General features: G+C 32.7%; 2 protein-coding genes across 2 annotated transcripts; one reads left to right on the top strand and one right to left on the bottom strand.

Annotated features, from left to right (window-relative positions):
* Nucleotides 1-5,176: 5,176 nt before the first annotated feature.
* On the bottom strand, nt 5,177-6,596 carry LOC114755109 (malonyl-coenzyme A:anthocyanin 3-O-glucoside-6''-O-malonyltransferase-like). The gene has a single exon (XM_028943985.1). It carries the CDS (start codon nt 6,594-6,596, stop codon nt 5,214-5,216), a length of 1,383 nt encoding a protein of 460 aa, XP_028799818.1. The 3' UTR covers nt 5,177-5,213.
* Nucleotides 6,597-10,978: 4,382 nt separating this feature from the next.
* LOC114755157 (arabinogalactan protein 23-like) lies at nt 10,979-11,226 on the top strand. The gene has a single exon (XM_028944038.1). The coding sequence runs from the start codon at nt 10,979-10,981 to the stop codon at nt 11,222-11,224; it is 246 nt and encodes an 81-aa protein (XP_028799871.1). The 3' UTR covers nt 11,225-11,226.
* The last annotated feature ends 3,482 nt before the right edge of the window (nt 11,227-14,708 follow it).

Raw genomic sequence — 14,708 nt, 5'->3', positions numbered from 1 at the left:
CTGCGCCAGAGCGGCGGCCGAGAAGAGAACGACGGCGAAGACGACGGCCAAGGCCTTGAATGTAGTCACTGGAGCCATTGTGTTAAGCAAGAGAGAGAAAGTAAAGCGGCTAGAAAGAGAAACTTTGTGAAAACTGCAAGGCTAGAGAAAACAGAAAATTCGGGAAGTGGGAAGGGTTTGATTGGGAATGGTTGGTATTTATAGGAAGGAGGTGGTGATAGGGAGGCGCGTGGGACCCAGTGAAAGCTGGGACAGCTGGCAAGAGGGGCTGGCCACGTGGGTTACAACAGAAATAATAGAGAGAGAAGGTTAGTGTATGTGTGTAGGTGTGGGATTGGTGGGAAATGTGAACAGGTGAGGAAGTGTGTGGGCGTTTGTGTGCTGGGCATGCCTGTGCTGGGACGCGACCTTATTTGATTCCTTTTTCTTTCTTTTTCTCCAAAGTACAGAAAAATAGTTATTAAAAAAATTTAAAGGTGTAACGTCAATCAATCAGTGTATATATAATTAGGACTTTGAAATTTCTGTTGGCTGGCTCTGGCTGGCTGGGAGTCTGGGAGATTACCTGTGCTAAATGTCTTTTTCTTATTTTTTAATTTATATATATAGTTTTTTATTTTAATTATAAAATCTTATTTATAATTTATAAATAAAATCTTATAATTAAAACTGAAATGAGGATATATTATTTTTTTTGCCAACAGGTGTTGAGAAAACAAATAAATCATAATTTTAAAAGTGATTTTATGATATACTCTTCCGGTCCTAAATGTAAGACCCTTATACAAACTAGTATAGGAGTTTTACATTTAGAACCGGAGGAGTAATAAATATATGTGAAAAGAGTTTTGTATTGATTTATATAAAATTATTTCTTAAAAGTGTTTTTTTTCTAAGTTTACCAGACACTTTTTATAATGTAAGATATCCTTAAATTTTGAAAAATATACATTTTTTCACCTAAAAATATATTACACCTGGGAGCCATGTGGTTAATGCAAATGAACACTTCATGTTTGGTGCTTACACCGTGACGACAGGTCTAAGTATTTCTCTTTCAAAGGAATGTACAGGTAATTAAGCAGACATTGTTTAAGAATTAAGAATAAGAATTCCGAAAGTATACGTAATTTGAGAGTGTAGTTTGTTTAATACGATAGGTTGGCGTGTCTGCTTGGCGTTCAAGGAAAGCAAGCTCATGCAGTAATGTGTGAATTTGGGCCCTTTCGCTTTTCACATAAACTCTGTTCTTCCTAATAATTATTCTAAAACCCGACACCGAATTGATCTAACGGAAAAAAATTAATCACTTATACTCTCGTAATATAGCAAATTAAGGTATGATCAAATCCCTATTGAAAGAAATACTCATATTTAGTATCTATCAGTAACTCGAATAAAATTGTCTCTAATAGGAATATAGTACTTCACAAAAAAAAATGATTCTAAAAAAAACAAGAAAGAAAGAAAGAAACTTTTGGTTGGGCGGTCTGCGCAGCATGCAACAGTGTTTTTCTTTTTTGTTTTTGGTTGACCAACTGAAGAAATAATATATGGTGCCTTGGTCAACTTTCGATTCATGAATCTTCCATTTTTAACCACCTAGAAAGACATACGCTTTGTAATGAGATTCATTATATTGACACTATTATTTGAATTCATGGTTTTGCAGGGTGTTAAGTTATGTACTTACCTATTAAACTAAGCATATTTTATGATACACTCCACCCGCAACTAAATATGCAAGTCTGTTAAGAAATTTGTTTTGATTATAAATAAATAAATACATGTAATACATTTTAGACTATATTTCACTCCATATGTGTGTCGTTTGGTCTTTCACTGGAATTATGCGCCTTTGTGGTGAATCATTTCCCCCGAAAAAAAAAGTGCAAAAAGCTTTCACTTCCCATGGGTTTTTCAAGTTACAACCACACACACCCCTTACATTTCTTTTGTAAAAACAAAAAAAGAGTTTTGATATTGTTAATACTATTTTCGATCCTTAATATAAGAGTTTGTTTCACTTTCAATTTGATCTTAAATATAAGATCCTCATCGGTTTTATCTTTCATATCTGTCTTTTTTCTCAAAATAATCTTTATAGTAATTACACATGTTAAAGGTTTCATCAACTAGTAATCCTAGCTAACATAGATGATTATCAAGGGTATTTTAAGAAAGACAATATATATTTATAACAAATAACTAACTAAACTAATTTTTTTAATATCTTCAAATTAGTCAACTAGATTTTATATTAAGGACCGGAGGTGATATCTTCCTCGCCTAGAGATATTTAAGTTTTAATATGAATGAAAGGTCATGGATTTGATCCTATTTTCAACTTTATACTGTTAGTGTTTATTCTTCTTAATTATGCAAAAATAAAGAGCTTTGCTGTCACTAAGCTATTAAGAGTTTGATATTTCCGCTTTGCCAAGAGTTTATTGACACCTAGTTAGGACGTACATGTTCATTCATTTGGGTGAGACTAAGCAAATTTATGAAAGAGGTGAGATTGACGGCACATGGGGTTCATTTATTTGGGTTTTCAATATGAGTCTAAGCAAAAATAGAGGACCACACACTAGAAAATAGAAACACACTTCACATTGTGATGATGCCCCAGAATTGATGGCGCTATAAGTTGTGCTTCACACTCTATTCCTAAATTTAATTTGATGCTATTTGTAAATTTTTATGGTGTTTCTGTTATTGCCCTTGGCCATGCTTGCTTATTGCGGATGCTTAATAAATTAATGAGGGACCATATCGTACACAAGCTTGGGTGATTCTTCTTTACATGGTAGTACGTCCTCTTCACAAGTTAATGGCAACACTAGATTCTGGAAACTGGCAGCCAGACACACACCTATTAATTGCTCGGTATGTATTCCTCAGTACTTAATATAAGAATTAATTAATTAATTTGAATAAATTAAATATGTTAGTTAAATTAGTTAATATCATATGTTTTTTTCAAAATATTATAAGCATCTTTTTAATTTCCTCACTCCTTCTCTTATCTGATTATTATTGAGGAAATATCAATATGGCTATTTTGAAAAAAAATTAATAAATATATAAAATAGGTCTTACATATAAAACTAAAATTAACTTTATAATTAGATCTTACATTAACGACCGGAGGACATACAAGTCATCTTTTATGATTTTCAGCATACAAGTCATCTTTTACGATTTGAGCATAGCTCAAGAGGTGTTTGAAAGCACCCAAAAGTGCTTCTCAGAAGTTTTTTTTTTTGTAAAACGAGATAAACTCCTCCACATATTTACTTTGTATATTGTAAAAGCATTTTTAAAATCATGATTTAGTTTCTATCCAATTACCCTGAGTGAAAGTACTTCCATCCATTGTGCTATGTTTTTTTTGTCCCTTCTGGCAGTTAAAGGGATCGTACATCACTAATCTGCTTGCTGTAATTTAACTTAGTTGTAATTCGATTCATACATTTTAATTCAATATAACTTATTCCCTATTATTTTGATTTGGCTAAAATTTAGTTTCTTAACTTTAAATCGGTGAATTCAGTTCTTGTAGTTTTAATTATTTAAAATATTAGTCTACTGTTTTAAAAAAAATTATAAGGAACAAATTTATTTTTCAAAACGCAGGGTTTATTGCTTTAAATGACTAAAATATAAATATTGAGTTATATTTAAAAAACAAGAAAAGATTGATTTTCTCATTTTCAAACTTATCATTTCACCAAACCTTTATCACTCCAACGGCGCACAATAGAGATGCGCATGAAATCCTGCATTGTTCTCCACTGTTTCAGTTCTCTCAAATGTATGCCTACGAAGGCTTATACATTTATACCTCTCAGGCTCTCACGATCACAATTGTTTGTGGTTTGCTTCTTGCACATTATAGATTGAATTGAGAGGGTTTTGTGTTGTTTGTCTCCAGCAATTACAAGAGCAGGAGTTTCACACATATGGGCATATATTGTTATTTCACTTCTGGACTTGGGCTCAGGCCCACAATCCCATCACGGTCATATACTAACACATACGGGGTCAGTTAACAAGAGCATTGTATGCCCAAAAAAACAAACCAAGAGGATACCAACGTTGTACAAAAGGGGTTAAAAAAGAACAAGAAGAGGATACCTAAGGGATTAGTTATTTCTACGGAGAGGTTCAACCCGGGGGGGGGGGGGGGGGAGAGGATACTAAGGGATGTGTTTGATAAAAAAGGTTAATTGCTCACAACGTGACAAATTAAGATTCGAATCCACGTTAAGAGAAATATAATATTGTCTCTAATAGGGAGATACTTGTGCCTTGTGAAGAAAAAATCTTTGCCTCCAAAAAACAAGAGCATCTAATGTTTTGCCAAAAAGAAAGAAAAAGAGCATACGGTAAAAAGGATTGGTAATAAAAAGCTTTTTAATTCTTTCAAATAAAAAGTTTTTTGCCTGAATAAAATGAGAAGTTAAAGAGAAATAAACCTTCAAATTATTTAATAGTCAAATCAAAAAGGAAAAAAATGAAATTTTTGGCACTCAAAGTTTTACCTTTGGATTTTAAAATATCCAATAAATGGTACTCATAATTTGATTATTATACACGTATATTAAATAAAATTTTAATGAATATGCAATGCTCTTTTGTCGATCATTACTTATTAGAGAATATTACTCTTGACATCAAATTTATTTAATATTTCAAAACCCTTCATTACAAGTTTATTAGAATGGTAAAAATATATCTTTAGCCCTTTAACTTTATAAAATATTTAATTATAATGCCTTACTCTTACGAAGTATTTTTTATTTTTTAAATGCAACGCCGTTAACAAAAAAAAAGTATCACATTAAAATTTTAAATGTTGAAAGAATATTATTAAATGCTAATATATTAAGTTTAATTTTAAAAATAACAATGGTTGATATAAAAAAATAATAATTAGAGATTGAAAATGTTAGGATTAAATGAATAAAACATAATTTTTAAAATTAAAGGATGAAATTGAAACCATATTAGCAAATTTAAATATATCTAAAACATGACCAGTGTTCATTTAACCTCTTAAGATTCTAGAGACCGAGTTCATGCCAAATGAAACGTAAGGATAAATTGTAAATGGGGTGTTTTCCCAATAAAATAAAAGGTCGTACCACTCATTTATTATCAACCACACAATTGAAGAAAATTTAAAAAAAAAAATTTACATTATCTTATTATGAAATTGCATTCAGGCCTTGGTTGAAGAACATGGTGAAAGATTCCATTTTCTTATGAGGCAGGGCCAACCCTATCTCTATCCCACCATCAACTTCTCTGCTGTTAATAAGTGAAATGGCTCTGCTCTTATCAATGGAGATTTCCTCTATCTTCCTTGGCCTCCCCCATCCAAAATCTGTCTCATAAAGCTTTAATTTTGGAGACCATGTTGCAACCACATGGAGCTCCGACCCGTTCATCACCTCCCAATCCGATACCCATTTCTCTGCCCCCACTAGCATCCCATGATCCAGCTTCTTAACTGTGCCTCCAATGGCTCTCGCTGCAACAACAATCCCACCTTCTCCAAGTAACTCCTCCCTCATCGCTGATGCACGGCCGAACCCCACGCAATTCCCTAGGTAATTTGCCGGCACCGGAAATTGCAGCCGGGTCATCCCACCGGCGATAAACCCAAAATAAGCCGGATCCTTGTAATGTACATCTTCATCATTGTCAGTAAGTTGATGAGTTTTGAGCAAACAGACCCATAGAAAAGCGCAAGTTAAGACGTAAGGAGATAGGTGCTCAGGCTGGGACTTTTCTCTGCATAATGAAACAATGAAGCGTTTGATCTTCTCCATTTGAGTAGGATCCATCAAGAACGTGGCTCGAACCAGGTCGCTTAATGACGAAGATGATGACTTGACCTTTGTTTCGTCGATGAAAGACGTTTTCTTGCGGCGCCATTGCTTCAAGAAAACCTCTTCAAGCCCATGAGAATCCACAATCACACTTCGATCATAAAAGGGTGGAGATTTGGGTGGAAACGATGAAGCTTGCTGGGAGGAGCAATACGCAGCCCAGGTGTTCATGAAATTGTGGAAGGTTCTTCCATCTCCAAGAATATGCAGATAAGCGAGTCCAATGCAAATACCAGAATCTGGGAAAACAGTAATCTGAATTGCCATCAAAGGAATCTTCTTCTTTCCAGATTTCAGCTTCGGAACAAGTGAGTAGAAGCGATTGGCGTCTCTGGCATGGTTGCTACATAAATGGCTAAAGTCGTCGGATGATTCAGCGACCACCAGAGAGACTGAGCTTGTTTCGGAGTAAACAATGTGGGGTTTGGAAGGTTCCGGGGAGGGAACGAAGGTTCCGGCGAAGGGGAAGTAATGTTGGAGGGTGAGGGAGAGGGAGAGCTTGAGGTTAGGGAGAGTGAAGGTGGTGAAGTGAGAGAGAGAGAAAGGGAAGGGGAAGAAGAAGAGAGGTTGGTTCGGGGAGAAGAAGAGCCATGGAAGGTCGAGGAAGGTGAGTGGAAGAGAGTTAGGTGAGGCTGAATGTGGAGGAGCAGAGACTCGGCTCTGCTCCATAATCTTCACTCTGAGACCTTCGCACATGGTTGTCACCTGAGGAAGCAAGCCCAAGAAGAAGAAGACGATAATAGGATGGCGGACAGCCTATTTCAGTATCAGTGAAATCTAAACCATACAAAAATTAGATTTAATGGTTTATATTTAAAATTTTTAATTAATAATTTTTAAATAAAAAAATTTATTTTTTAAAAACCTTACTATTAAAAGACTGCATTTACTTTGAATTATGTACTTATTAAATATTAATTTTTGACTGTCCATATTAAATTTAAATGGTTGAGATATACTTATCATTGTGATGAATATTGAAATTGATTTCACTTTTACACTGATTTGATATCAACTGTTAAATAAGGGATTAAGAATTTTTATTTATAAAGTGCTTAAATATCCGGGAAGTATTTATAAATAAGCACTCAATATCTAAGAGTTTTTTAATGGCTCTTATATGCTTTGAAACTGAAAGTTTTATTCCTAACATTTGTGTCATGAACTATAATTTGGCATTAATTTTATGGTTAAAGAGGCAAGATCAAACTTAATAACAGATAACAGCTAACATATTTTTATTACCAAAATAAATTTTCAGGACGTATATGAGCCAGGAAAAACTCAAGGTGATGTTTTCATTTGTAGTCGCTGATTACTTGTTTTCATCATTAATTATATTTTTCCTAATTAATAAAATTGATGGGTGCGAACAAAATGGAACCCAGACGCTACTGGAGAGGGGAGAAGACGACCGACACAGACAAACGGCAAAGCAGAGTCTCAGGACAATGATCCGTTTTTCATGGAGCCGGAAGGGCAGGTCCCTCTGCCATTCAGTGACAAATACATTAAATTAAATTCGAAATATCTTTTCTCCGCTACCCTTTTTTCACAAAATAATATTGCCAATAAAATGAAAGTTAACTAGTGACATGAACAATATCAGAAAATAAAAATGAAGGACCCACCCCTAAAGCTATCTTAGAGAATCTAGATGCCTTTGATATGAAGTATTAAGAATTAAAGGTAAGATAGCTTTAGTTTTAAGGGGGAGAAAGAAGCAGGATTAAGTTTCTTCTTATTAATACACATACTTTTCAGAAGAACTTTAATATCACTAAGACGGTTGCTTTAGAAAATGCTGTCTCCAGTTCAGAATATAAGCTAAACTTTAGCTATTACATTTATCAAGAAACTAATTAAAATCAATTTAAAATAATAAATGTGTAAGGCATATATTTGTTTTTTTTTCTATACTCTTATTAATGAAGAGAATAAGTAAAAGATGTAAGAAATGAATTAAAGAGGAGAGAGAATATACGGGATAAAATTAAAAAAATTTCATTAAATGCTTAAACAAAAATAAATGTTATCTTATAAAAAAATCAACCATTTTAAAAAAATTTAGTTTATATTTTCAAGTAGAGGGAGTACAAGACAAAAAGGCAAAAATGGGTTTGCCCAAACATCAGAGTAAGACGTGACCAGCTTGTTAGGGACCTTTGTCTTTTCTTGAATGGCTCTGGTGGCTATCAGGATATCATTACCAAAGGAGGAAAAAAGAGATATTTTATGTGCTATAGATAACAGACGCAGCAAACTTTAATTTAATCTCGCAAGACTGTCAAAATAATTTAATTAAAAAAAATGCTGTTTTAATAAATTTGAATGATGACTGTGCTGCTGGTAAAAAAAAAATGATGACTGTGCAAGTAAATGCTTATGTTCGAATTTAAAAATAAATGATAATAATAAAGAATTAAAAGTTAGAACATGTTTTGTTAGCACTTAATTATAAAGTCACCATTTAAATTTACTCTGTTATTTTTTTTTTTGTGTTAGGGCTAATACGATTTTTTATCCTTTAAATTTGCATGAAATTTAGCTTTAGTCCTTCAAGTTTTAAATAATGAATTTTGGTCATTTAATGAGCAAAATAGTCTAGATTTTATTAAATTATAGGGACCAACATTTTAGATGGAAATAAACTTGAGATACTAAAACTTATAATCTGAAATTTGATGTAACAAAACCAAAATAAAGGCAAGGCACTAAACATTATATTAACCCCCTTTTTATTAGAAAAATTATATTAACCATTTTAAAAAAAATAAGATTAATGGTGTTAGCATTAAAGGATTGAAAATACACTTCATAAAAGTTTAAGAGAAAAATGATATTAATAAGTTTAAAAGAGATGCTTAGTATCAATTGATATTAAGATCATAGACATAGGATAAAATTTTTCTAACATAAAATTTAAAGACTAGGTTATATTATTTATTGTTAGTGAATAGAAAATTATTATAAATTTTATATTTGATATTAAAATGTGGGTGGCAATAAATATCGAAATAATGTTTGGTTTCAATGGGAAAAAAGTGCTCCATCCAATGCAATGGATGTTGAAATAAAATAAAAAGCGAAAATAAATAAATGAGTAGAAGAAAAGTAAAAGCATATTTGTCACGTTGTGTGCAATTTTTAAATATTTCTGTCATTATTTCATGGTCCACAGCGCAGTTCTTTACATCATGTGTTAAAATCCACCAAACATGTCATTTTCCCTCACGTCCCCTCTTTCTCCTCTTTCTATTTCAGTGGGAGGGACTCCGATTAAAAATTCCATTAAAAAAACACGTTCATTAAATAAAAAGCCACTCAACATTTTAAAACTATTTCTTAGATTCAAATCTGGGGACTGGGGTAATCAGTAATAATCAATTATATAAAACCTCAAATAATTGATCATATTTTATGTAGAATTGTATTATAATTAAAAACAATTAATAAGTAATCATCAGCAAAACATTTTGATCAATGATCTTAAACTAAATAATCATACGTGATACGGGATCATTTCACAATCAGAACATGATACTATTTTAAATTTGTAATATAAGAACTAGTTTGAAAATTAAATTTAATTCTAAATATAAAAAATATCAATCCATTTTATTTCTTATAGTATTAATTATTTTTTAAACTAATTTATCTAATTTACAAATTTATATATATATTATATTATATTATATAAAAGTGTTTTAGAGAGATCATATCATGTTTATTATATATAATTAATGAATCAATCAATCTAATCTATTCAAATGAATTGGCTAACTTTTTATATAATAAATTAAGTATATCATGCGGGAACATATCAAATATGCTGGATCCTGTTGCAATCATGAGTGTATATTTAATTTTGATGAGACAAGAAAAGATTGATGGAACAACTAATCCCACTTCTCATTCGTTTTGTCTTGAGAAAATTAGGAAAAAAATTGTTCAATCAAAATTTTATTAATAAGAGGGGCGGTTAATTTTTATATACGGAAAGTGTTTTACTTTATAAATTTTATATACACAGAATATTAGTGTTTTGATTTAGGTCTTTTTTGTCAATAAAACTTTTAATAGGAGTTTTCCCCATTTTTTTATTATATTTCTAACTATAATGTCTCAACCAATTCTGTATTTTGTACCGTCTGAATTTTATTTAAACTCTAAAATGTAAACTTGTGTATTTTCTTATAGAATGGCAATTAAAAATTATATTTATTTTCTGTCACGTATTTATTAAATAAAAGTTATTAATTTTTTAAAAAAGAATTAGGGTATTTCAGATTTCAGATTTATTCCAGGCGAATGAGAACTGGCGCCCCAGATTTACCACTTTTCTTCCTGTTCAATTTTGTTTCTTTTGCCTTTCTAGCTTATATCACTTAAAAATTCATTTTTCCTAATCACATTAGAGTGCATATATTTTGCATCCATGATTTATCTTTAAACAACATTTGTTAATAATACTTTTATGAAGAGGTGGCTTAATAATCATCCTTAATTTTAGCACAAACCACCAACTGGTGGTGAGGGGTTGGAAAGCTTCTTCCTCTTCTTTTTTTTTTTTTTTTGAAAAGGTATTTTTATCATTTTTTTTAATTTCAAAATGGCATTTTAGTTTTCGAAATTAAAATTTCATTTTTCTTTTCATTTCCCCCTTAACTTTAATATCGTATGCATTTTCTGTTTTTAGTTAAAAAAAAGTAAATAATTATATACGGCCCAAAATATAGTAAAGCTTTTTATATGAAAATATTCTAATTGACTTGAGAGAAATGAGCCCCTGATAAAAGAAGAAAATTTGAGAACCATAAAAAAAAAATCCCAAAATACTCGGTCAATAATAATACCGAAATTGTTTCTCATGCAAAGATAAATAAGCAGAGAATTTTGAGCATTAATTTCTATATCCAAAAATAACAAAAAAAAATCATCCCAAAATTAGTCCCAAACAAACTATAAAATCCTCAGGTAGCTTCTGCAGATTTAATAAAGTAAAAAAGATTAATAATAATAAATTATATATTTATTTTTTTCCCCCTCATCACTACACGATCAATCAAGCCATAATAATGGAGATGAAGAAGCTTGCTTGTGCCGTCATCTTCGTCGCTGCCTCCCTCAGCGCCGTCATGGCAAACGTTCCTCATATCCCTGCCGTTCCGACAACCCCCGTCGGATCTCCCGATGCCTCTCCCGGCATCACCGTCACCAGCACTCCGGCAGCCGCTCCCGGCCCGTCAAGTGGAGCGGCTGGTCTTGTTCCTTTGATTGGTGCCACCATTCTCTCTTTCGTTGCCTACAACATTCATTTCTAAGCCATGAACAGTATGATCATGGCTGGAAATTGAAGGGGGAAGAAGGAAAAAGCAAAAGGATATTGTGGTATATATATATATAAACATTATATATAACATATATGTGTCAAAGACATTTATTTATTTATTTGTTAGACGACGATAGGAATGGCTAGTGAAAGAGAGCTGGAGAAAGAGAGGGTAATGAAAAATCATTCTCTTTTCTCTTTTTTCCGTTTGGTTTTCTTTAAATTTTTCTGTTTTGTTTTCTGATTATATATATGTATGTCTTTTGATCTATCACTTCCCCTCTACAACCATTTTTTGTTGGCTTAATAAATAGTTTATCGACTTACTTATTTATTATGTTATTTAATTTTTTTAATTTTTAAGTTGTGTTATGTATTCTTTCTTCTATACATTGAGAATTGTAATGGAAAGCTAAAGGAACCATATTTTTGAAATAGACTAGTGAATATCATTGTTCAGCACAAACAATCAGCTATCCGTTGATCAGGTGATCCAATCTTTTAATGTTAAACTAATTGTCTAATTATGTGAGTAAGTTTTGTTAATCAGTCCAACAGCCTCAGCCACATTATTTTATTACAATCATATAAGAGAGAATTACAATAAGATCCCAAGTAAAGAATATAATTGCTAAAAATTTGAATGATAAGTGTGTAATTATCATTTACTGTTCTGAAACTTGTTATTGCTAACTGCTCGATTGTCATTAACACTTTTTAGTAATCATGTTCTTTACTTGGGATCTTATTGCAATTCTCCCATCAAATAATTGCAATGATATGTACCTAAGAGATGAACTTTGAGGGAAATCACTTCATGATGAATCTGCAATGGGTTTATGTTAAATGCCTTGGATTGCCTTTAAAGAAACTTACTCTAGCTGCCCGGGAATGGAAATCAAATGGCCACTTCTTTTCAAAAAAATTCATCTGTCATTAGTTACGTGGACGTGAATGTGTTTTTGGTAGATAGCTTACAGCCACGGAAGGTCATGAATAATGAAAGGAGAGAGTTGGAGCTCATAAGCTATCTACTCGGAACAATCAAAAGAACAACTGAGTTGAAGCACAATATACCTTGGATTTGAATTGAAGATGACAAGTCAAATTTGCCAAATCTCACTCCTCTCGTTCTTTCACATGTCAAATTTGAACAGGAAATTAAATCACCACTAGTCTCTTTGTAAATATCTGATACTCCGAGGACCTAATTATTGAGTTAATTTTGGTCTTAAATATAAGATCTATTTTTCATATTTATCAATTTTTTTTAAATTAACCCTATTAATACACCCTCAACCATAATTAAGTGGGAGAGGGAGATGAGATATTAAAAAAGATGATTATGATGTTTTAGAAAATGTCATATTTTTTATAATTAACTAACTTACTTAATTTTTTTAATCTAATTAAATTAGTTAAATAGATTTTATATTAAGTACCGGAGGAGCATTACCCATTTTGATCTCACTATGAATACTCTTTTGAACATGCGATGCTGCTGCAGCTTTTCTATAATCTTCTCATCTTTATGTCCAATTTAATTTGTTCATATGTTTGTTTTACTGTCTGCTAATCAAAAAACCAAACTAATCATGGCTCCTCAAGGAACTCTGTAAATTCAACCTCGTTTGCGGATCCTGCTGGGATTGCTAGCCTTTAATTACCAATAACCCCCATAAGTTATTAAAGCCTTGCTCCGCTTACTGAACCCAAGCCATTCCTAATATGAAGCTTCTGCAGTAACATGATATTTTCTTCTAATTTTATTAGTGATGTCGCAAAATTACAAGAACAAGGGTGATATTAGATTCCCTGCACACTATGGTAACCTTCTCCAGAGAAACCAATTAACCTTCTCCTGACGTCGGCTGCAATGCTTCTAAAAATATTTCATCTTTATAGTCAAACATGTTCCCTTTCATGGATCAGCAACCCCAGTTCTCCTGGAAAACTCAACCTGTTCCGTGTTATCCCTCTGATATTTCTGGTTTTTGATTTGTAATTTCCCTCTCAATCCATTAAGCATTCCCAATTCATGGATCCTTACTCTATTGAGAGTCCTTTAACGGTCCAGTACGAATCATTTCAATGTTTGCAGCTGAGTTAATGACAACCCTCGTGCCATACAAATCAAAGAACTTCATCTATCCTACTAAAGAAGTCTGAGACTTGCCATTTTGTTAATATCTCTTGGCTTTTCTACCAACGCTGGACAAAGGGAAAAAAACGGTTTTAAGGCTTTCAAGGGTGACTACAACGCAACTGATAATGTCTTTTCCTATTTTGAACCTGTCGTCCTTTTCAAAAAGCCACGGAGAGGAAGTTCCGATGATTATTTCTAGACCTGCTAAGGAAATAGACAAATCAGCATCTATGATTCTTGCTTATGTTCCTCCGTCCATCAAAAAGTTTTCCAATTTGAGTCATAATAATTCACAATCTTCATTCCATATGTTATCTTCTTGGAGAATACAAGGCAAGCAAAGGCTTGATCAAAATAAAATTAGGACAGGTTCCTAGCAAACATATAAAGACTAAGCAAACTGATTGCTTATCTTCCAAAAACATGTCCAATCAGCCATTCGATACATACGGTACCATCACGATCTCTGATGTATCGGTGTGTCCTTCGCGAGCCACATAGTCAGCGTACCTGATGGTGTCTCTGGATTAGTGTATCTTTACATACCAATGTTCATATAACGTGTCTCTAATCTCTGTGATGAGGGACTGTAATGGATGGCCAAGATCTCAATCTCTCATTAAGGGATTAAAAGAGCCTAGAGAGTCATCGTACATCAAAACTTGATGACAGCCCATTGCTTGCAAAAAAGACCTTTTTTTGGTAGCTATCAATTCAGCTTCTTCCACCGAGCACACCCTAATATTCCATGTTATCCAAAGTCAAAGCAAGAATCTCTTTCCTTATCAGTATCGTTTCTGAGATCCTATTGCACTTGCTCTATCTCATTTCATATTGTCTGGCCCAGAATCTTCTGAGCAATTTTAGAGGAAAAACAGATTAACCTTACACACGAACGCACATTTTCATCTAAGAATCATGTAGAGCAACCTCATTGCTGCGAACGAGTTGAGCAAGTGTAGTACTTCCCAGTCGTCCAATTCCTCTAAGGAAAGTACTAAGACATTGTCCTGAACACTAGTATCTATCATATACCTCATGATATGATTCTTTTTCTCGTCCCTTCCAATAAATTTCAAATCTTTCATAACTTAAGTGATGTGATCTAGCCTTTTCATGATTCATTTAGCTTGACAAGTCATTTTCAGAAAGCATAAAACTTGGTTCTATATAGAGAAGAAAAATCTGTGCCTCTTCAGCTTCCCCTATTTTCAGTCATCACTCGTCTTCTCAGAGCTTCAGCAGAGCAGACAGATCATCAAACAGGTCATCAGCATCAAGAAACAAGCCTTTCACTCTGTATTATCAAGCACGGAGTTTATTTCAGACA

This window comes from Neltuma alba, unplaced genomic scaffold (assembly GCF_004799145.2).
Source record: "Neltuma alba isolate B1F8T4 unplaced genomic scaffold, ASM479914v2 tig00010231_pilon, whole genome shotgun sequence".
Taxonomy (NCBI): Eukaryota; Viridiplantae; Streptophyta; class Magnoliopsida; order Fabales; family Fabaceae; genus Neltuma; species Neltuma alba.
The sequence above is the reverse complement of the archived record's forward strand: the minus strand, read 5'-3'. Positions and strand labels throughout refer to the sequence as shown.

Bases quoted from the DNA above. Each gene is read 5' to 3' on its own strand.
- LOC114755157 (XM_028944038.1), top strand. From the start codon at position 10,979: ATGGAGATGAAGAAGCTTGCTTGTGCCGTCATCTTCGTCGCTGCCTCC.
- LOC114755109 (XM_028943985.1), bottom strand. From the start codon at position 6,596: ATGTGCGAAGGTCTCAGAGTGAAGATTATGGAGCAGAGCCGAGTCTCT.